The sequence below is a fragment of the Macrobrachium rosenbergii genome, chromosome 16, assembly GCF_040412425.1.
Source record: "Macrobrachium rosenbergii isolate ZJJX-2024 chromosome 16, ASM4041242v1, whole genome shotgun sequence".
Lineage (NCBI taxonomy): Eukaryota > Metazoa > Arthropoda > Malacostraca > Decapoda > Palaemonidae > Macrobrachium > Macrobrachium rosenbergii.
Genome location: NC_089756.1, coordinates 30,313,018 through 30,338,017, shown reverse-complemented (window position 1 = coordinate 30,338,017; position 25,000 = coordinate 30,313,018). Strand labels below are relative to the sequence as shown.

The 25,000-nt window shown below is 38.5% G+C and overlaps 1 protein-coding gene across 2 annotated transcripts in view; it reads left to right on the top strand.

The window, feature by feature from the left end:
• Positions 1-25,000, top strand: part of Kdm3 (Lysine demethylase 3) — a 686,187-nt gene that overhangs the window by 250,763 nt on the left and 410,424 nt on the right. For both annotated transcript variants that reach the window (XM_067118768.1, XM_067118767.1), the window contains exon 2: positions 24,874-25,000. This exon is cut by the window's right edge and continues 35 nt beyond it. In XM_067118768.1, coding sequence (XP_066974869.1) covers positions 24,874-25,000 — 127 coding nt within the window. The remainder of the gene's footprint in view (positions 1-24,873) is intronic.

Genomic DNA, 25,000 nt, shown 5'->3' with positions numbered 1-25,000 from the left:
CGTCAACCTAACGGTCCGAAAAAACCTGAGAGGTTCAGTAGGAGGAATAGGTACCAGCCACTCCAGGCTGAGAGTTAAACAGTGAGCCTAGCAACACACTGGCCACGTGTCCTGAGCATTGGGACCTTTCCCCCCACTGGCTGTCGGCCTAGAAACAGGGGATCAGTGCCTGCCCTATGAGCCTATAGAGGCCCCAGAGGACTTTAACTTTAACTTTAACCTCAACTGCAGTTATGTCAGAAATCGCCTGTCCGGCCTGTTTTTCCGTGCGCTGTAATTTCAAAAGATTGTAGCTCATACACGAAGGGGAGGAGGAGGAGGAGGAGGAGGAGGAGGAGGAGGAGGAGGAGGAGGAGGAGGAGGTCGATGCAGTAACAGAAGCGGCACCTGCTGGAGTGACAACAAAGCAAGTAGTTGAGGCTCTTGGTAGAAGAGGAGGAGGAGGAGGAGGAGGAAGAGAAGGAGAAGAAGTAGAGAGTATAAATGGAAGAACTTGTTTTGGGAATAACGAGTGGAAAGGGAAGAAGGAGGGAGAAAAGGAAAGGGAGGAGTTACCCGTCTTGGGTAGAGGGGGGGATTACTGGGTTAACTACCTACCCACCTACCTACCTACCATGGCGGGACCTCGGCTGATGTTGATGGCAAAGCAGGCGGGGGAGAGGAGAGCAAGAGCGAGCCTGATGGTACAATGTTGCCCGGTTCTGTGAGAGAGAGAGAGAGAGAGAGAGAGAGAGAGAGAGAGAGAGAGAGAGAGAGAGAGAGAGAGAGAGAGAGAGAGGAGGTACACCGCCAGACGTCTCCCGCTAGATTTGTACCCCACTTATTTGATTTTGTTATTTATGGATAAGAGCCCTTCTTCCTTCCTTTCCGCCCCAGCAATCCGACGAACCTCGTTCCACAGTTTCTCTACCCCTTTTTTTTATGCTCTGGCGTTGTTGTTGTAGCTGCTGCTGCTGTAGTCCTACTTCTGCGCGACGTTGTTTCCCGCCTTGTGTGTCCTGGTTCATTTAGGTGGATATGCACAGGGGGGCTTTTCAGTCTCAGGTAAAGCTTCTTCATTGCAGTGATGTGTTACGGATATTATATACTTGGGAAAAAGGGATGGTGATGCAATAGGTGGCAGACAACCGAGACCTCTCATGACATCCGATCTGTCTTGTCCTCTCTTATTCGCTCTTCAGGTTTTTGTTGTTGGTTGTTACATGATCTCGAATAACAGTTAATGGAACCTCTTTGTGGCTTTTGGTTCCGTTTATCTAGTTATTTTTGACGCTCATAGTCTCACACGCAAAGACCACGCGTTATTTTTAAAAAGTTGGCTTTTGGTACATTTACGCCATTCTGCTGGGCCTCAGGAGTTGTCTTCATGTTTCCTGCAGTATTATACTGAAAATTTGGAACCATAAGTAATTCACTTGTGGGCTGTTGCACACGCTGCGATGACAGTCATTCTCCCCCTTCCCTTCTGGCAACGCCTTGGAAGGAGAGATCGTGACTGGACCAAGTTTTGGATGGTACTGGTTGGGAGGCCTTGATGGATGGACGTACTCAGGGAACGCGGACACTGGCAGAAGCTTGCAGAGTATCCTACCTTAATTTAGCGCCGCTGGCCGTTTTATTTCTTCATTTATTTTCGTTTCTAATTAGGCGTTGCTAAAGGTTCTTTGAGGTGTCCCTTCCTTGGGCCCCTAGCTGAAACTCCTTTCATTTCTTGTACTGTACCTCCATTCATATCTTTCTGCCATCTTGCTATCCGCCCTCTCTCCTAACAATTATATCATAATGCAACTACAAAAGGTTTTCCTCCAGTTACACCTTTCAAACCTACCTACTCTCAATTTCCTTTCCAGCGCTGAATGGTCTCGTAGGTCCCAGTGCTTGGCCTTTGGCCTAAACTCTGTATTCCATTCCATCTATTCCAGCCGTCATTTCTTTTTGTTATATGTTGACTAAGTCGTTTTCTCCCAAGGGAAACTTTTTGCGCTTCAGTTTATTTGTGTATCGATTTAATTGTTGCCATGATGACACTAAAATTTGGCGTACTGATGCTTAATAAAGAAGTGATGGTTTGATATGATTTAGGAGAAGATCCGGGACTTTTTCAGGGTCTAAGGGCCCAAGTCCTTTCGTTAACCTATGATGATGGTTGTAATGATGCCTTATAAAAGGAGGAAGGGTTGTAATGATGCCTTATAAAAGGAAGAAAGGTTGTAATGATGCCTTATAAAAGGAGGGAAGGTTGTAATGATGCCTTATAAAAGGAGGGAAGGTTGTAGTGATGCCTTATAAAAGGAGGAAAGGTTGTAATGATGCCTTATAAAAGGAGGAAAGATTGTAAAGATGCCTTAAAAAAGGAAAGTTATGACAGTGCCTTATAAAGGAAAGGTTGTACTGATGCCTTATAAAGGAGGAAAGGTTGTAATGATACCTTATAAAAGGAGGGAAGGTTGTAATGATGCCTTATAAAAGGAGGAAAGGTTGTAATGATGCCTTATAAAGGAGGAAAGGTTGTAATGATGCTTTATAAAAGGAAGAAAGGTTGTAATGATGCCTTATAAAGGAGGAAAGGTTGTAATGGTGCCTTATAAGAGGAGGAAAGGTTGTAATGATGCTTTATAAAAGGAGGGAAGGTTTTAAAGATGCCTTATAAAAGGAGGAAAGGTTGTAATGATGCTTTATAAAAGGAGGGAAGGTTTTAAAGATGCCTTATAAAAGGAGGAAAGGTTGTAATGATGCCTTATAAAAGGAGGGAAGGCGCAGTATTAACCTTGAACTATTTTCAAACGTAAACTAATGCAGAACTTTCGGTTGGGTGGCTTTGAAATTTATTGAGTAGTTTCTGTTTTTCCGAGTTTGTGTGTCGAAACCGGGTGAAAATAAAAAGTTGAAAATTTCGTATTACAGTTTTTATACTTGGAAGTTTTCCTTATGTGGCTACGATTCATTTACCCCTTGATACTTTCTGTCTGCCTACTCGTTGTTGATAGTTTTAAATAAAACAACAGAGACAAAGTAACTGGGGACGTAAATTTTACTATAGAAATTACGTTTGGCTTCCCCTTTAGCTTTCTGTATTAGTTTTCTGGAAAAGAAAACCGCTGAGGTGGCTGTGTGTTTGTCCGTCCGCCCTCAGGTCTTAAAAACTACTGAGGCTAGAGGGCTGCAAGTTGGTATGCTGAACATAACAAATTGCAGCCCTCTAGCCTCAGACCTTCCTATTTACTCCAAGTTAAAGTTAGCCATGATTGTGCATCTGCCACCGCTGTAGGTGCTAACAATACAGGCCACCACCGGGCTATGGCTGAAAGTTTCATGGGCCGCGGCTGAGAATTTCATGGGCCGTGGCTGGGAGTTTCGTACAGCATTATACGGTGTACAAGTTGCAATGTGGGCTCTGCTCGGAAAAAGGACCTATTCGAAGAGCGCTCGAAACAGGATTGTAGGAATATTGATGATTCCATGTTGTTCTAAGACACCAGGTAGTAATTGTTAGTTTGTACTTTAGGAGCTCGTTCAGGAATGGCATGGAATGAAGTGGAATGAAGGAAAATACATCGGACGAAATCCTGAAGGGGGGGGAGGGGTTAATTTGTAGGTAATGTTTTTAATTGCTATCATTTTTTAATGTGCTTTTTGTTAATATTTTTACTATTCTCAATAATAATACTGTCACTAACGATAATACAATTACTTTTTTTTTCTGCTAGTACCTCAGGAACTGAGTGGGCACTGCCAATTATCATTTTTATGACTTTAACTCGTGTATCTCCTTGTATCTATTGTAATGGCTCTACTTTGTATATTCCATGTATATGGCCTCGTGCTGAAAATAAAGATTATTATTATTATTAATATTATTATTATTATTATTATTATTATTATTATTATTAAGCGTTGCTGAACCATGATTAACAGAAATGTCTTTCCGTGGCCACACGTCGAAGAACTGTCTTGCAGAGGTGTCACTGTCTAAGTCTAGAGGCAGTGACTGTAAAGTCTCATCTCCAAAATAAAAAAAAAAAAAAAAAAGTAAAAAAAAAAACTCGGAATAAAACTTTTTTTTTTTTACCTTCGTCATACATCAAACATCCCAGAGAACAAAACGGAAGTGACATTGATGATAATTTCAGTCACTTTAAACAAAATAATCGTAACCTTTGGCCAACGAAATTGCTTGAAGGGAAGTTATTTAAATTTTGAAGAAAACAAAAAAAGTTCCGGTCTGTACATCCAGTATTTTTGCGGCTGACAAGTAAAATGGGATGAATCCTTCCAGAAGGTATCAGTACTCTCAGTACATTAAAAATCAGATTGATACAAGATGACAAGTCTTTAATGTCCTCCGTCTTATTTATATGTAAAAATAATCATTGCTAATGTTTAAAAGGTAAGTTTCATAAAAAAAGGTTCTTTACTCATAATTATAACTGAAAGTAAATCTTCGTGACACTTTGTTTGTATAATCATGACTTAAGGTGTGACCAAGTTATGCCTTAGCTGACGAATCTGTCGACACAGTTCTATAGCTTATTGATATGACCAGCTGGTTTTTCTCCCTTCGCCGAAAACAAGACCAGAACCTCGAAGTCAGTGGGTTTACTCAGCTATTTTTGTTCATAAGACATTAATGTAAGTGACCGAAGGTCTATCTTACCAGCAATGCACAGCTCACTCGGGTATCACAGTGAGGTTCTGGGCAGACATCAGCTTCTTCTTGCTATAAGTACGATGGCATATTCATTGTTACCGAAGAGAAACAAGTAAGAAATGCGCCGAAGTTTCTTTCGGCGCAGTCGAGTTTTCTGTACAGCCGCTACAGCGTATAACCAAGGCCACCGAAAATAGATCCATCTTTCGGTGGTCTCGGTATAATGCTGTATGAGCTGCGGCCCTGAAACTTTAATCACGGCCAGGTGGTGGCATATCCTATATCGTTGCCAGAAGCACGATTATGGCTAACTTTAACCTCAAATAAAGCAAAAACTACTGAGGATAGAGGGCTGACATTTGGTATGTTTGATGATTGGAGGGTGGCTGATCAACATACCAATTTGCAGCCCTCTAGCCTCAATAGTTTTTAAGATCTGAGGGCGGGCAGAAAAAAATGCGGACGGACAGACAAAGCCGGCACAATAGTTTTCTTCTCAGACAACTAAAATGAAGGCATCAGGAGACTCAAAAACATTTAGCGAATTTCGATTAGCTGTCAGCTGTGTTGGCTTCGAATTTGAATTTGCATTTTGCTCCGTGAGACGCTAGTTTCTTGGACACCCCCCTCCCCCCCCCCCCTCCATCCTGTTGGAGCTTGGCAATCAGTAAAAGTTACATATACAGGGCACCCAAAAGGGCCGAGGCACATGGTAGAACGACCCCTGTCATAAGTACTGGGCTTTAACAGTGAAGTAAGTAAGTACAGTTCGAGCTCCTTGTGGTTACGGTGACGCGGGTTCGTTTCCCGCGACCGGTCATCAAAGTCTCTTCAATTTCTTGCGTTTGGATCTTACGGCTTTGTAGTTGCAAGCATATCCAAAAAAGCGCGAAAATTCGAAGTTAAGAGGACATTGTGGCTATTAGAATTACATATATATGTATATGTGTATATATATATATATATATATATATATATATATATATATATATATATATATATATATATATATATATATATATATATATATATGTACAGTAACTATATATATATGTATATATATAATCACTTTTACATTTAAGTAGTGATACCCTCTTCTAGAAGAACACTCTCCTGAGGTTGAATAATAGTAGTAACGATAACACAATATCACGTACATGGCAGCAGCAGAAATGATAATAATGAGGTATCGAGAATAGCGGATTAAGAATTTAAACAGTCAGCCTTACTCTAGGAAATGAATCCCTGTGGAGGTTGCCCTGTGGAATCCATGATGTTCGCTGGGAATATAACACCTTTGCCTATTGAATTCCGTCTTTTGAAAGGGAAGATAAGTAGCAACAAGGAAAGGTATAGGGCCTTTATCTTTAGTTCATCGACCTCTTCGCGAAGTTATTGTTGTTCATCTACCCCTGAATATTTGTTTTTATGGAAATTACTGAATACATTCTCATTGGTCATGATACTGATATCTTGCGAATCCCCTTGTCACCTTCAGCCATTGATCGACCCCATTCATCGTCCCATCTACCCCGGGGGTCGGTGCTGACCACTCGTGAAAACCCTGGTCCAACCCAGATCGTCTCTTTAGGAAAGGGAAGAAGAGTTCGTGAATGGAAATCCAGAAGTGACATCGAATAAAAAGTTTTCTGTACAGCGTATAATCAAGGCCGCCGAAAATGGATTTATCTTTCAGTGGTCTCGGTATAATGCTGTATGAGCCGCGGCCCATGAAACTTTAACCACGGCCCGTTGTAGCCTATTCTATATTGCTGCCAGAAGGCACGATTATGGCTAACTTTAACCTTAAATAAAATGAAATCTACGTAGGAGGCTGGGGCTGCAATTTTTGTATGTTTGATGATTGGAGGTGGATGATCAACATACTGAATTTGCAACCCTCTAGCCTCAACATTACAAGATCTGAGGGCGGAAAGAATAAAGTGCGGACGGACAGACAAAGCCGGCACAATAGTTTTCTTTTACAGAAAACTAAAACTGTGTAAATCCTGGCGCTTAATCAGTTAATCAATCGAAATGATCTATGAGTGGGTTTCTGGTCGAAATAAGTTATTATGGTTCGTCTCAGTTGAAGATAACATATGATAGATGCTTCGCTCCAGTTACCTCGTCATTGATGTGGGGGGTACATAGCCGGAACAAAGGCAAAAGGGAATGCGTGAATATTGACATTTCAAGTGTAAGGACCTTCAAGCCGTTTTGTACCCTGGTATGGAGGACGTAGCGCGATGGAAGTCTTCGTTTTCTCCTGCGTAAGCCGTTGCTGCTCAGGAATTCGTTGTGGTGGAACACAGGTTCCCAAAGAAGCTCTATCGATTGCTTCAAAAGTTGCCTTTTATCGAAGGAATTTCATTTACAAACGAAACCATTTCTTTTTTCTTTATTAAAAGAACGCAGTCCCAAAGAAATGCCATTTCTTGTTGCAGTTGGGTTCATGGAAGAAGCATCAGTCCACGGCGGAGGAACAGCATATGTTCTCGAAGGTAGAAGGCGTAACGTTGGCCAATAAATTTGCCTTAGTGTCAAGGCCATCAGCGGGGCAGGGGATGGGTTAATCTCGCTGGCCTTGGCTGTGGACGGCAGGTTGTCAATGATTGGTCCTCCATCTGGTGGTGCCGAGGTCTCGGATTACACTCCGGTATGAAAGGTTTCCCCTGACGAAAGACTCATGGCCAGAACTTGATAGTTATGCGAAATTAGGCTGGTCGTCGCCACAAGGTCACGGAGTGATTGCTGAGGATGTTTGTAATCTGAAACCGAGAGGGAGAATTTTGTCATTACACTGAGATATGTCGAGGACGAATAGCACTCTGTTCAGTCCAAAGTCACACACAACTGATTCCCCATTAAAAATTCTCACCTAAAATTCAGAAGCCCTCATGGAGATGAACCCACTTCGCCTGACTATCTAAGCATGCAAGTGCAACAAGGAGCACTTGTTTCTAAGCATGCAAGTGCAACAAGGAGCACTTGCTTCTTTAATGAAAACATGAATTTACATTTTTCGTGTGGAATGACTTTGTGAGGAATAGTGGTCTGGATAGACAGTCAATCCAGTTGTAGCTTAAACTTACAGTGAAAATTTTTATTTCACGCAAAATACGGTAAAGATCAACAGTGAATGTTTGTATTTCATGTAAAATACGGTAAAGATCAACAGTGAATATTTGTATTTCAAGCAAATTACGGTAAAGATCAACAGTGAATATTTGTATATCATGCAAAATACGGTAAAGATCAACAGTGAATATTTGTATTTCACGCAAATTACGGTAAAGATCAACAATAAATATTTGTATTTCACGCAAAATACGGTAAAGATCAACAGCGAATATTTGTATTTCATGCAAAATACGGCGAAGATCAACATTACGGTACATTTGTGCCAGGCTAAGCGTTCTTAGGATTGCGCGTCGTTTATTTTATAACTTTCATATATTTGAAGTCATGGCGCCATATCCCCTTCCTACTGTTTTACTGTACCTCCGTTCTTATTCTCTTTTTTCCATCTTCCTTTCCACCCTCTCTTAACACGTGATTCATACTGCAACTGCGAAGTTTTCCTCCTGTTAAACCTTTCAGACCTTGTACTGTCAATTTCCTCACAGGGTGCTCTGAAGCATTACTAAAGGTTCTTTGCAGCGTCACCTTTATTTCTTCCCAATCCCTTTCATTCCTTTTACTGCTGTAACTCCCTTCATATTCTCTTTCTTCCATCTTGCTTTCCTCAACCCTCTCTAACAATCGATTCAGTAGTGCAGCTGCTTTGAGTTTTCCTCCTATCACCTTTTCAAACCTACCTTCTCTCAATTTCTTTTCCAGCGCTGAATGACCTCACAGGTCCCAGTGCTTGGCATCAAGCCTAAATCTCATTCCTATTTCCATGACGGTGTCCTTGAAATCTTCCCGACTATTTATTTTGGAAGGCTTGGGACTATAATAGTTACATTTTCATGTTCTGTCATTGGGAATATATAGGAATAATAAGAGTTAAAACACAGGCCAAAAAACTGGGACTGAGGTCATTCAATGAAAAGAAAATGAAGTATAGAAAACTTGCACTTGCTGTGAGATCAATTGTTACAGGGGTGAATGAGATGGAAGATGATATGAGTGGAGGTACAGTCAAAGAATGAAAAAGGTTCAACTAAGTTGACAACCTCTACAGTGCTGCTGTATGACTGCACTAACCCCCTACTGGGTATGTTTTGTTGTTGCTTTTAGCTGGTGGTGCAAGTTTTCCCATTTCTTTTTGTGTATATCTAAATATTTTAATTGTCTGAAGGGAAATTTATGGAGATTTGTGTTTTCTTGCTTGTTTTATGTATGTTTTTTTTTTCTTTTAGAATTTTCCCCCAGAATCGTATGGATTAACATAATGATGACAATTTCAAGGTTATACAGTGGTTGCCACATTCAACTTTTCTTTTAGATAATTTTCGCTTTTTCCATCGACTCTCTTTATCTGTTTTATTCGAAGGATTTTTTTTTTTTTTTGGCTTGTTCCATGGAAGGCATGTGATATTCAAACAATGTCTTTCGTAAGGCTGTATTGGGCAGTCGTTTAGTTTTGTTTCATTACGTTTGAAGTCGTCGTTTTGAAAATGTTTTTCATTTCTTAGGAATACCCAAATTATTTTCTCCATGAATCGGAGTAAGAGATTCTTTCTAAAACTTTGTTATTATGATTAGCATTAGTATTGTTGATGTACCGGAAATTTACTGTTTACTGCTCATAAAATATTCTGGCTGTTCTGAAGATAATTTACAACGTACAGCAATAAGTAAAGTTGCCGGCGAGTCGAGAAGTGAACTTTGAGTGTGTACCAGTGTCCCATTTCTTATACACATACACTCACTCATTTTTTCCGTCGATTTTAATTTATAAGATAAACACGACCCTTTAATTTAAAAGATAAACATGACCCAATTGCTGTGAAGCAAACCTGACAAGGCATAGAGCTTTCCCGCGCTTTTCTGTATAGTTCGGGAGACTGCCGATGCTTTGTACACAGCGCTAGTGTAGTGCGAAGATGGCTGAAGCTAATTGAGAGTTGTTGCTATGGCAACAGTCCATTGGGCGGGGACATTGATGTTTTATGAGGGCGTAGGAGGAGCTTGGGTACGTTTTGTAGGCGGAGTTAAAATTAGGGTGGAGTTTAATGTATTTACGGTTGGTGGAGACATCTACTGGCAGTTCTGTCAAGCACTCACGTATGACTCTGAATCGTAATAAATATATTTATTTATATAATAATGTTGTTTCTTTGTTGGCTGATGAAAGATCATATCCTCTTGAATTGAGTCATCATTGTTTCCTGTTACGGCGTACATTTTTGATCACATAGTATTTACATAACCTTTAATGCGGTGCGTAGTTATATTTTCACGGATGCCTTCTTCTGGAAGGACAAAAAATGCCGATATATCAAGTTGCTTTTGCCAAAAGCCTGGTTGAATGACGGAACAAGGGTTCTTTCATGTCGGTCAAGAGTTTTCAGTTTTAATTGGAGAACGAGGTCAACCTTTGTCGAGGGGCTTATCATTAATTTCTGCTTGTGGAGCTGTGGATTTTGCCTCTCTCTCTCTCTCAAAGGCAGAAGAGACTACAGGATAACCTACATAATAAACCTTTTAGAAAGTTACCGCGGCTACATCATGATATCGTGCGGTAGTGTGAGATAGTCGGGTTCGTTATTTTAATTAGCCTACTAATGTAGTGTATAGCCTTTCACGCCGGAATATTATACGGATTTGTGTAATCTAATATTTCAAAAGTTCCAGCTGCGAAGTTGTTGGGTTGGCTGAAATAAAATAAAGTTGGTGTGTATATATATATTATATTTAACATATATTTAGGCTATATATATATATATATATATATATATATATATATATAATATTTATTTATATACCAGCAAAATGGATTTTCCCCTCGACTAGCGCTCGTGAAGATGCAAGCTTATTTGTAATATATATATATATATATATATATATATATATATATATATATATATATATATATATATATATATATATATATATATATATATATATTCATATGTATATATATTTATTTATATATATACATTTGTGTATATATATATATATATATATACATATGTATGTATGTATGTATGTATGTATGTATGTATATATAGTGTGTGTGTATGTGTAGTTTTTAATGAAAGGAAACCGTAGAATCTTGGTCGAGCATTAACTAGTTCTCTACAAATTTTAAGAGACCATTCCGCATTTTTGCCGCTACACAAGCGCTTTCCTCCGCCGCCCATGCATTCTGTTGCTCAGGAGATCCCGATATATCGGCTTGCGGTTTATAATTCACGTTCTTGGCTCTAAGTAATCAGTGAAATCCTTCAGGCTTCATCGATCGCTGATAAGAGAAAAAATGCAAGCATCAGTCGATTTATGATTCCGACATGATTCGCCATTCTACTTGCATTCTTCATTATAATTTGTATGGTACAACTGTAAGGGAAGTGTCTCCTTAGATTGAAAATAACAAAATACACAGCGCGTGAAAGTTTATATGGCACCTTTGTGCGAGATATTGTGGCTTTGTTATCTTAGTGTTGATTTCTGGAGTTGGTATCATTATCGTACTTGTGCGATAGATGCAGTTCTCCTTTTTTTTTATTTCTTTGAAAAATGCCGATAGGTTTAAATTGGGGACTTTTTTTTCTTTTGAATGTGTTATAGGCGTTTATCATCTGCCGCCAGCGCCAGGTGTGTCCTTGTTCAGTGGCGGTTGTTCCAGAAAACCAGTAAAAAATGCGCCGAAGTTTCTTCGGCGAAGCGCAGTCGAGTTTTTTGCACAGAGTATAATGCTGTATGAAACTCGCAGCCACGGCCCATGAAACTCTCAGCCGGCCTTGGTGGCCTGTGTAGGCCTAGCATTCGCCTAGGCCCGCGTTCGATTCTCCGGCCGGCCAGTGAAGAATTAGAGGAATTTATTTCTGGTGTTTGAAATTTCATTTCTCTCGGTATAATTAGTTCGGATTCCACAATAAGCTGTAGGTCCGTTGCTGGAGGTAACCAGGTGGTCTTTAGCCACGTAAAATAAGTCTAATCCCTTCGGGCCAGCCTAGGAGGCTGTTAATCAGCTCAGTGGCCTGGATTAAACTAAGTATACTTTTTTACTTGCCAGCTAACAACATAAATAAAATAAAAGCTATTGAGGCTAGGGCTGCAATTTGGCATGTTTGATGATTGGAGGGTGAATGATCAACATAATAATTTGCAGCCCTCTAGAAACATATTAGTGGGTTTAAGTGCGAGGCTTCTGGAAATGTGGACTTTTGTCCCTCATCCGTGGCTCGTCAGTGTCTGCTGTCACTCGGTCGAGATAATTTTGGGAGACCGAATTTCTCCTGAGGTTGAAAAAGTTTTGCAGTGTTCCTAAATGTTTTGTATTTATGTGGATACTTTATTTGCACGTTTATTTCAGGTGGTGTTTATTAATTGCACGTGTGGTATTCTCTCAAGGTTTGACGTAGTGCAAGTATACAAAGGGTTGTGGTCATTATGAATAATAATAATAATAATAATAATAATAATAATAATAATAATAATAATAATAATAATAATTTCAGGTTATGCATATATGACTCAGAATACAAAAAGCAAAGTCGGGCTAGGAGGAACGTAGAAAATATAGACATGCGTAAAGTTTTAATAGTTTGTTACACGCCATATTTTCAGTGTTATGTCGTCAAAAAGAATATATACTTATTAAGACCAAAAGCATGTCGAAAGTTTAAAGATAATTCATTCTAGTACTAAGAAATAATTCGCAAACAAAGAAAAATTAAATTTTAAGAAGTGTTCTTAATTTTAAAGTGTTCTTCATTTTAAAGAATGTTCTTAATTTTAAACTGTTCTTAATTTTAAAGTTTTGTTGTTCTTAATTTTAAAGTGTTCGTAATTTTTATAAGTTTTCTTAATTTTTAAAAGTGTTCATGATCTCAAAAAGTGTTCTTGATTTTTAAGTTTCTTAATTTTAAAAAGAGTTTTTGATTTTAAGAAGTGTTCTTAATTTGAAAATTTCTTAATTTTATAAAGTTCTTAATTTTAAAAAGTGCACTTAATTTTAAAAAGTTCTTAATTTAAAAAAAAATTAAAAAGAGTTCTTGATTTTAAACAGTTCTTAATTTTAAAAAGAGTTCTTAATTTTAAAAGATCTTAATTTTAAAAAATTTTGAAGTGTTCTTAATTTTGAAAAGTGTTCTTAATTTTAAAGTGTTCTTAATATTAAAGTGTTCTTAATTTTAAAGAGAGTTCTTAATTTTAAAAAGTGTTCTTACTTTTAAAAAGTGTTCGAAATTTTCAAAAGTGTTCTAAATTTTCAAAAGAGTTCTTAATTTTATAAAGTTCTTAATTTTGAGAAGGTCTTAATTTTAAAAATTGTTCTTAATTTTATAAAGTGTTCTTACTATTAAAAAGTGTTCTCAACTTGAACCACAGCAGTCAAGTGTAAGAGTAGCTTTGAGCTTTTAAATTTGTAAAATTTCTAATAACTTCAGTTATTTAAAAAGAAAAAAACTATTGTTGCACAAAGTTCCAAAATAAATAAAAAATACTAAGACTTCAGTGAAGTCTGACATAGCCTTTCAGTCTTGTTTTGAAATGACTTGGAAGGCGCCCTTTTTATTTAATATTATTATCTCTCATATGTAAGTTGATAATTGAACTGATGTTTGGGCCAGTCAGCCATTTCTTTTACCGTAATGTGTGCTCCCCGTGAGAAGAGTAATGCCAATCAGCGCACCTCACGCGGTGCTGCATGAGCATGTGCCAAGTTTCTTTGCAACGTGCCTTCCTTAGGCCCCTAGCTGCTGTAACCCCTTTCATTCCTTTTACAGTACCTCCATTCATATTCTCTTCCTTCCATCTTGTTATCCACCCTCTCCTAACATACTCTTGATTTCCCTTTCAGCGCCGAATGCCCTCATAGGTACCGGCGCTTGGCCCTTGGCCGACATTCAATATTCCGTTCAAATATTCTGTAATGTTAATGCTTGAAATCTTACATTTTTCGTAAGATCATATTTTTTATATTAATAAATGTCTTCAAATAAACTATATTAGCTGAAAACTGAAACTACCTTCACCTGTTGAATTCAAACTTTGATGTTAATAATGAAATGAACATTTTTTTTTTAGTACTGGAGAAGATCAGTCATTAAAAAAGGAGATAAAATGAGAAAAATATGTGCAGAGCAAATTTAAATATTTGAATGATGTTTGTATACAAAATCAGTCTGGAGATTATCATCAGTTTGATTAAGTTTAGGGAACCTTGGCTGCTGATATGTTTAAACTAAGATTATATAGAGACAAGTCTTCACAGTATATTTAAATAGCATACATACATATATACTATATATAAATTATATATATATATATATATATATATATATATATATATATATATATATATATATATATATATATATATATATATATATATATATATATATATATATATATATATATATATATATATATATACACACACACACGCACATATACGTACACGCACATTTATTGTACTTTCCATCAATTTGGATTATTGTTATTTTGTGGTGTGGTTTGGAATCTCTTGTCAGTCAGGGCTTTAATTCAGTGGTCAGGTTTATCAGCTGATAAACGTGCGGAACAGAGATGTTATCACAGGAGTCTTGTGGGGCAAGCGCAGGAACAGTCCAAAGAGAACTTTCCGTCCACAGCGCACTTCGCACGTCTTTCCTGTTCATTCTTTTATTCTCAACTGCTGTCGTTCTCCTTCTCAGTTTCTTCAGTTTCTTGCTCTCTGTTTCTTTAGCAGAGAACAAAAACGTTCCGCTGCATTTTCTGAAATGGCCACAGTTCACGTTCAAGCTATTTTGCATGGACGTGGAGGAGCGAATTGTCCAGTTTCATTTCTTTATTTCCTGAAATGGTGTCGTCTCCCTAGAGAAAAGAAATTGTGGACGTTTGATTATTTTTTTTTTTTTATCAATATCGTGATGGGTGTAGGGTAGTGTTATACATGTTGGAGGAAACATGTTTCAGTGTTTGAGGACGATTCGACGATTCCATCAGAACCGGAATGAGGATCGTGTCACAGTCACCAGATTGTGACGCAGATGATTGGAGTCACTTTTAGTTTTCCGTGGAAGAAACCTGTTGAGATGGCTGTTTGTCTGTCCGCCCTCAGATCTTAAAAGCTACTGAGGATAGAGGGCTGCAAATTGATATGTTGATCATCCACCCTCCAGTCATCAAACCAACCAAATTGTAGCCCTCTAGCCTCAGCAGTTTTTATTTCGTTTAAGTTTAAATGTAGCCATGACCGTGCGTCTGGTACCGTTATGGGTGCCAACAACACAGGCCACCACCGGGCCGTGGCTGAAAGTTTCATGGGCCGCGGCTGAGAGTTTCATGCAGCATTATACGCCGTGCAGAAACGTGATAAATATTCTACCTTCCTTGTGCAATGGGTTATCGTTCACCTGGATCAGTGAATTGAAGTGTTGGTAAGAGATCAGGTCTGCGTCTCGACGGAAGCGCCGGAATGGCAGGTCAGGAATGAAAGGAAGATCTGAGAATGTCTGATAAGAAGAAAAAAAAAAGGTCTCTAAGTCAAGAAGAAACTTGAAGCTACAGGAGACGGAAAAAACGGAGAATAACTGAGAACTTGGGTGGGATGTGTAAAGGCGAAAGGAAGAAGGTGTCCTTGGGAGAATGTAAATAAGAGGTGATTAGTTTTCCGAGGATGATTTATTGTGGAGTGACTTTTAGGGGAAATTCAAATTCAACACAAGTGTTGACGCGATAGAACGGTGGTGGAGATGGTTTTGGGGGTATTTCGGGGCGGGCGGGGGGCGTGGGGTTAATGAGTGGTTAAAAAAGAAAGACACTTGGTTAAGTTTGGGTTCAGCGTTTTTTCTTCGTTTTCCTCTTGTTTATTTATATGCTGGTAATGTAATCATGTTTTCTGGATTCTGTATACGCCGGTAATATAATCGTATTTTCTGGATTCTCCTGTATATAAGCATTTGATATGATCATATTTTCTGGATTCTATATACGCCGTTAATATAATCGTATTTTCTGGATTCTCCTGTATATAAGTATTTTATATGATCATATTTTCTGGATTCTATATACGCCGTTAATATAATTCTATATACGCCGTTAATATAATCATATTTTCTGGATTCTATATATGCCGTTAATATAATCATATTTTCTGGATTCTTTATACGCCGTTAATGTAATCGTATTTTCTGGATTCTCCTGTATATAAGTATTTTATATGATCATATTTTCTGGATTCTGTATACGCCGTTAATATAATTCTATATACGCCGTTAATATAATCATATTTTCTGGATTCTATATATGCCGTTAATATAATCATATTTTCTGGAGTCTTTACACGCCGTTAATGTAATCGTATTTTCTGGATTCTATAAATGCCGTCAATATAATCCTATTTTCTGGATCCTACATATGCCGTCAATATAATCCTATTTTCTGGATTCTATATATGCCGTCAGTGTAATCCTATTTTATGGATTCTATATATGCCGTTAATATAATCATATTTTCTGGGTTTTGAGTATGTCTTCGAACCTAAGAGTGATTTAATTTTGTTTTTTTTTAACTAAGCTCTTGCCAGACGGAATAATCTCTTTCATTTTTATTCAGTTCTTTCACTAAGTAAAATATTTCTGGCCTGAATAAGTTATCAGGTGTAACATACGTGTCTTTTCCACGAAACGAAATTGTAAAAGTGTACTATATTATAACTGAAGGTTGAAGGTCGGTGATGATAATATAAAATTTGTACTAAGGGGAACTCGCAGACAATCCTCTTAGAAAAGGTCATTGAATAACGCTACCTATTTCATCAGTCTCTCTCTCTCTCTCTCTCTCTCTCTCTCTCTCTCTCTCTCTCTCTCTCTCTCTCTCTCTCTCGAAGTACAAGTTTAGTAGGTTAAGATTTAGTTTTGATATCTTCGTGCGAAGTTCGTTTACATAATGATATACATTTTTAAGATTTATTTTAGATGTGGCGTTGGTTGTTTCCTGTTAAAATTCTCGGGCACTTTTTTGTTCATCTTCTGGTTTTGCTGCTGAGTGAATCGAGGGGTGCACTGTAGGCATTACTGAAGGTTTTTTTTGCAGCGTCCCTTCTTTAGGACCCTAGTTGCAACCCCCTTTTATTCTTTTACTGTACCTCCGTTCATATTATCTTTCTAACATCTTGCTATCCACCATCACCTAACAATTATTTCGTAGTGCAACTGCTTTGAAGTTTTCCTCCTGTTGCACCTTGCAAACTCCTTTCAGCTCTGAATGACCTCATAGGTCCCAGTGCTTGGCCTTTGGCCTAAACTCTATAATGTGAGAGAGAGAGAGAGAGAGAGAGAGAGAGAGAGAGAGAGAGAGAGATAGAGAGAGAGAGAGAGAGAGAGGTTGTGGTGGGAACTGATATTTATTATCTCTGAGTTTTCACAATTTATGTAGAATGCAAGAGATAAATTTAATCGTTACCCTTGTTTTTGTATATATATATATATATAGTATATATATATATATATATATATATATATATATATATATATATATATATATATATATATATATATATATATATATATTATGTATATATATATATATATTATTATATATATTATTTTTTAATCACTCGGGAAAGATCCAATTTGACGAAACAGATTTCTACAGAATGTTTTGTTTAGATTTGCGTAGATGGATACATACCGGGTTAATACCCCAATTCTGTATATTGAGACCCTGTCCTTCTTCCCCCGAAGCTTCCAGACACACAACACCCTGCTTACCGAACTTCCACTTCGGTTTTGTCTGTCTACAGTGATCGCCTCGTCCATGGTCTAGGTCTAGGCCGTGGCCATGTCCAAAAGCACGCTGTACGTCTTCTCGCCTGAGCTCACCACCTCGCCTTATCGTCACATTTCTAATCCTCAGGCTTCTGTTTCCGAACACACACACTGTGACATTTCATGTCAACAGCTCTTACCTATTTCCCTGTGTTAGTCTTCAACAAGCACTCTCCACTTCCTTAAAGAAGATATTCACTCAGCGATCTCTTTATAGCTTCTTGTGTCTGGCGTCCTGGACCGTTTCAATTGCACGACATGTCCAGTGCTCCTAACTCCTTTGTTACCTTGTTTTATCCTGTAATATGGATATTATTTAAATCCAGACCTAAAGCTGTCAACCACTTCTGTCCGTCTAGCACAGTGATTCTCAAACTGGGTGCCGTGGCACCTTGGGGGGGCCACTGACAGTGCCTAGGGGGTGCCGCAAGGTTGTCATGAATTTTGTCTTGGCTAAAGCATCTCAGCGAACATTAATGTATAAAAAAACGTTTGTGTTTTCATAATTATTATCAGTGTGTCTACTCATATATATATATATATATATATATATATAGATAGATAGATAGATAGATAGATATAGATAACAGATAGATAGTAATTTTGTTCATTAAATAGAGATAATTTCGTCCAATGGTGGATGGGATGAAGAAGGGTTGTCACGGTAATGATTACATTAGTTAGGGTGCCATCACTAAAAAAGAGATTGAGAACAACTGATTCCATGCTGATATCATCGTTCCATCTTCTTACTTCCATTTAACCTCATGACCTTCGTATCTACTGCTCCTTGAATTTCTGCTTTCTAATGATGCTTCCAAGTTCTGTCAGTAGTTTGTAGTTTTCTGTAAAAGAAAACTATTGCGCCGGCTTTGTCTGTCCGTCCGCTCTTTATTCTGTCCGCACTTTTTCTGTCCTTCCTCAGATCTTAAAAACTACGTAGGCCAGAGGGCTGCAAATTGGTATGTTAATCATCCACCCTCCAATCATCAAACATACCAAATTGCAGCCCTCTAACCTCAGTAGTTATATTTAATTGAAGGTTAAAATTAGCCATGATCATGCTTCTGGCAACGATATAGGATAGGCCATCACCGGGCCGTGGTTAAAGTTTCATGGGCCGCGGCTCATACAGCATTATACCAAGACCACCGAAAGATAGATCTATTTTCGGTGGCCTTGATTATACGTTGTACAGAAAACTCGATTGCGCCGAAGAAGCTTCGGCGCATTGTTTACTTGTTGTAACGTCGCTTCAGTTTCACCACTTACTGTCCAACTTGGCAAGTGCCACGTTCCAGTTACAGTGCAGAATATTAATATTCTCCCCCATGTCTTATCTTTTTCCCCTAACTTCTGTCCTGACTCAGCTCATATAGTAATTAAATATCCGTGGAGGCACGACACCCTTGTTTATCGAGTTCTGTATGAGAAGCCTCTGCGCTACAGCAGATATGTCCGTGTCTTTTTTTATATATATATAAAAGGCGTTTGCTCCTTTACTTTCAAACGGTCGCCCCTCCGAGCCTCCAAAATTTTCAGTGAAAGTTTCTCTGTAAGGGGGAATCCGAGGCTCCACAATTTTCAGTGAAAGTTCCCTCCTGTAAAGGGGGAATCTGAGGCTCCATAATTTTCAGTTTAAGCTTCCCTGCAAAGGAGGAATCTGAGGCTCTACAATTTCCACGATTTTCAGCAAAAGTTTCCCTGTCAGGAGGAATCTAATCTTTAAACTGAGATGACTTGCGTATAAATCTCACTGAAGTGAGTGCCTGTCCCATGCAGAATTAGGGACAAAAAAATAATTTTCCGGTACGTCGAAAATACGTTGTTTCCCAAATCCCCCACAGAACCCCGTACGTGGGGAATCATGATTACAGTCGTATCCGGTTCAGAGAAGCGTTGTCATTATGGAAATAGGAATGAGAACACAAGATAAATGGGTATGCTGGTATAAAAAAAAAAAATAAACACTTATCCAGGTTGATATGACGCGGAAGGTGTAATCTTCATGCGTCGTATTCAGGCCGGACTCACTGGGGGGGTTAAGTGCCGTCAGTTCACCCACGGGGTGCACTGTAGGCATTACTAAAGGTTCTTTCAGCGTCCCTTCAGCCCCTAGCTCCAACTCTTTTCATTTCTTTTACTGTATCTCCGTTCATATTATCTTCCATCTTACTTCCCTAAACCTTCTCCTAACAGTTAGTTCATAGCGCGACTGCTTTGAGGTGTTCATCCTGTTACACCTTTCAAACCTTTTACTGTCAATCTCCGTTTCAGCGCTGAATGACCTCACAGGTCCCCAGCGCTTGGCCTTTGGCGTAAACTCTATATTCCATTGCGTAGTCAGGCCGGGAGAATTTCGTAATAAAATATTCCATGCTTACATTGATTGGGAAGTAAAACTCGTCAAGTTTGATTAAGTAAGTAATGAGCAGATCATTGTGCAAGGTGAGAGAGAGAGAGAGAGAGAGAGAGAGAGAGAGAGAGAGAAATGGAAGCATGGTTATTTGACTGGTGTTTGTTCCTACACGATATACAAACCTTTCGGTCTTTATATGGGAATTAAGGCGATTCCTCTATAAGGACCTCAGGTATGTATAGTTATGAAAAATACAAATTTTACTTTTAAAATTTGTCATTTCGTAATGATCCAGCCTATAACGTCACGAAGATGCTTGCAGGGCAGGTATCGTCGCTTTAATTTGAACGTTATCAGCATTTTGCGTAAGTATCTTTTTGATAGGTAAGATGGGTGAAAGAAGAATAAGGGCAGTTAGCTGGACAATTCATAAAGTCGAGTATTAGTAAGAGTAATTTAAAGTGCGGTTTAGCCACAATTTTATTTAGATAAAGGTTCAGTTTTTTTACTGTGGCCTCAATATTAACATATTACAATAATGATTTTGCGCTATATTGATATAGTGAATTGTACAGATTATACATTTTTTATTTTATTTCTTAATAGTATAATTCTGTTTAGATAAAGTTGCAATTTTTGTTACTTTAACCTTAACATTAACCGTTATAATAATGATTTTGCAATATATTTACATAATCAATTCTATAAATGACCGTATCTCAGTATTTCTCACTAAGAGCAGAGGAAGGGAGAGGGAGAGAGAGAGAGAGAGCGACCGACCCTTTGATCCCTGTTGTTCTTCATACCCGATTCATCTTTTGATCGTTGAATTCTTCTGTGCGTCTTTGATCTGCCTCTCGCTCTAGTCTGTGTGTGTGCGTGTCGTTTGTGTACATATATTGATGATAATGATGATGATGATGATGAAGAAGAAGACGATACCAGTGACAATAATATTCAACCTCGGCTTTTTAGTTTTCTGTAAAAGAAAACTACTGAGATGGCTTTCTGTCCGTCTGCTCTTTTTCTGTGCGCCCTCAGATCTCAAAAACTAGTGAGGCTAGAGGGCTGCAAATTGGTATGTTGATCACCCACCCTCCAGTCATCAAACATACCGAATTTCAGCCTTCTAGCCTCAGTAGGTTTTATTTTATTTAAGGTTAAAGTTAGCCATGATCTGTAAAAGAAAACTATTGAGATGGCTTTGTCTGTCCGTCCGCACTTTTTCTGTCCGCCCTCAGATCTCAAAAACTACTGAGGCTACAGGGCTGCAAATTGGTATGTTGATCATCCATCCTCCAGTCATCCAACATAACAAATTTCAGCCCTCTAGCCTCAGTAGTTTTTATTTTATTTAAGGGTAAAGTTAGCCATGATCTTGCGTCTGGCAACACTATAGGACAGGTCACCACCGGGCCGTTTCTGAAAGTTTCATGGGTCGCGTCTCGTACAGCATTATACGATGTACAGGTTATTTTTACTTGTTATTCTAATGCTGACACTTGTGCTTCTTCCCTGAGGGACAGCGGGATGTCCCCATTAAAGGACATGTCTTGATTTAATTGAACTCCGTCCAATTTCGCCTTTGCGAAGAGAGGGATTCATTTACATTTTTGTAATTTTCAATTCAGCATCTTTTTTCGTTCCATTTTCCGCACTCTGATATATACAGTGTTTTGTGAAATTCGACCTTATTTTTTCCCCACACATTTTTACCGGTAACTATTTTATTAGGAACTTTGTCGTATGAATTTTGTGATTACATTTTTATTTCATTTATGGTTATTTTGTTCTGTTGAGCTGGGTACATTTTTATTTCATTTATGATTATTTTGTTCTGTTGAGCTGGGTAATCGAATTTCCTTCAGCGTCCCGATCGACGATTATAAACGTCTTTTGGTTTCATCTCTGAGCACTAATATCAGAAGGCTCCTCTACCAAACGGGACAGCCGAAGCAAAGTTCCTCGGAAGGGGATGGGCCTGCAGAGAAAAGCAAACTGTCCCCCGACAAAACCTACAAAGAAACCTCATCAGCAACATCTCCTCCCAGGGCAGCCCGAGTCCTTGGCGTTAGCTTGCAGTCGAGGCACCGGATTGGAAGTGATATTTCCATCCTTGAATTTGAACGTGGTTTTTGATTGCTCGCTGCATGTGAAGGAGTCAAGAAGCGCCGGATGGCATCTCTCCTCCTCTACAAGTGAGCGAGGGATCCAAAGGATGTCGAATTGGATCCCGATGGGATGATAACCTGACGCAAATGGGAATCCTAGATTTTCTAGTAAGGTGTCTAGTGTCTGTGACAACCCGACGTGCTTCCCCAGCAGGTCGCTACTTAAGCTGGGATGTCCATTCGTGTTGTGTCATCGATTACCCCGTCGTGGAAGTGGCCACAGTTAGGGAAAACACCAAGAGCTTATTCACGGAACATTCTTGCTTCTCTCCAGACCGAAGTCTCTCAAGGCCAGTATTAAGAAAATAAAAACTTTCAAGGCCAGCATTAAGAAAATAAAAACTTTCGAGGCCAGCATTAAAAAAATAAAAACTTTCGAGGCCAGCATTAAGAAAATAAAAACTTTCAAGGGCCAGTAATTAAGAAAGTAAAAACTTTCGAGGCAAGTGTTAAGAAAATAAAAACTGTCAAGGCCAGCATTATGAAAATAACGTTCAAGGCCAGTATTAAGGAAATATAAATAAACTGTCAAGGCCAGCATTAAGAAAATAAAAGCTTTCAAGGCCAGCATCAAGAAAATAAAAACTTTCAAGGCCAGTATTAAGAAAATAAAAATTGTCAAGGCCAGTATTAAGAAAAAAACTTTCAAGGCCAATATTAAGAAAATAAAAACTGTCAAGGCCAGTATTAAGAAAAAAACTTTCAAGGCCAATATTAAGAAAATAAAAACTTTCAAGGCCAGTTTTAAGAAAATAAAAACTTTCAAGGCCAGTTTTAAGAAAATAAAAGCTTTCAAGGCCAGTATTAAAAAATAAAAACTTTCAAGGCCAATATTAAGAAAATAAAAAAAATGGAGAAACACTAACCAAATATGTCTGAGCCAGTTTCCTGTGATAAAAACTTTATATTTTTCTTGTGTGAATAACAACAACAAACTGGTATATTCAGTTCAATTCAATATCCAAATAAAGAAGGCAGGATCATTCCGATCCCACTTCGCTTCCAGTAAATGCGATTAGTTTTTTCGATTTCCATTTAACTATCGGGAAGGAGTCATGTGACAACGCCACTTTAATCGTGAAAAAAAAAAAGAATAGATCCCAACACGAACATTGGCTGGTACTCTCATCCGTGAGAGCGGCTCGGCATGTCATTGTAAATGCTAATATCTTCGTCTCACGTCATTGGTTGCTGGAAAAATGTGTTTGAGTTACTGCTGTTTCCAATAATTATTATAATAATTTTCCAGACTAACTAGTTTCATTTCTAAATGGCTGCCTTTCTTACGTTAGTAAACAAGAAGTTTTCTATATATTAAAGGGAGATTTTAGAATGGGAATGATTTTCCTATTTATTAATTGTGGGAGTCCAAGATTACCTGTCAGAACCCGTATTCTCCACTATGGTCGGCTGGTATAGTGGTTTGTGTCTTGGATTGCCACTCAGATGTCGCGGGTTCGCGTCTCCCCCAAAGCGATGGAAAATCACTGGCTCTGTATCGTGATTAGTTGCTGCTGCAGTGTGGGGTCTGCGATGGGAGGTTGACACCAATATTCTTTTGGAAGCTTAAAGAATTTCAGGTCAGTGGCCCCTTTGGTGTGCTTGTTCTGTGTGGAGATGGTTCGTCTACTGAAATGTAATAATAATAATATCTTCTCCTTGGTGACCAAGAAGTTGTGTGTACGTCAGAACGGATGCTGTTGTTCCACCAGTAGAAATAAATTAAACGCTCCCGAGGTTCGGGAATTAAGGGAAAAACAGTGCGTAGTTGCTGGTAACTGAAATTTGACTAAGCATCGTGAGTGATTTGCTGTTTTGAGAGAGGCGCCTGTCCTTGATTACCAAGTCCCCGTAGGGGGGCAGTGCCGTCAATACACTTCACGCGGTGCACTGTAGGCATTACTTAAGGTTCTTTGCAGCGTCCCTTAGGCCCCCTATAGCTGCAACCCCATTTACTGCACCTCCATTCGTATTCTCTTTCTTCCATGTTACTTTCCACCCTCTCCTGACAATTGATTCAAATTGCAACTGCTTTGAGGTTTTCCTCCTGTTACACCTTTCATACCTTCTTACTGTCAATTTCCGTTTCATTGCTGAATGGGCTCATAAGTCCCAGCGCTTGGCCTTTGGCCTAAATTCTTTATTCAGTTCTGTTCTTGATTACCAAGTAACAGGCATACAACCTGAAAGGGAATATTTGATTGATAGTGACTCGGGGCGAAAACATTTGCATGCGTACCTACTCTTTAAGAATGGGCGACATAATGTAGTTTCTAAGCTGTTGGTTAGTTAACATATTGGTTTTTGAATTTGTTCCTTCATTTATCTTTTATATAAGTTCCGTAATTGATTGATTTGTTGTCATTTGTATGCGTCTGACATTTAATTTCCTTGGGTATTTCTGAATAGCTTTTCGTTCGTGGTATATCTAGCAGGTATAGAGTTTTGCACATTTTTTGGTATTGGGATCTTATGGCCCTTGATATTTCGCTTGTTTTTGTCGTTTTATTTTTTTCATCCTTTGCAGAGCACTGTAGTCTACCAGTTGTTCTTAAAATTATTACTGTTCAATTATTGAAACTAGATTGAAAACTCCAAGTGAAGATGATCTATTAACTTCCTGCTAGAAACGAAGACAAGGCGAAATTATTGGTGTTTTTCCGCCTTGAATATTTCAGATGTATTCACATGAATTCACCTTAACTGAAATTGTTAAATTGTTTTTTTTCTTTTTTATCCTTTCAGGTTTTAGTGGAATACGATGACGTTGAGTGGCAACGCCGTGAATGGGTACATGTGTACCGAGGTCAGGTGTTTCAAATCTTCCTTCTGGAGAGAACCCTGGCTTGGGCCTCCAGAAAACACCCCACCA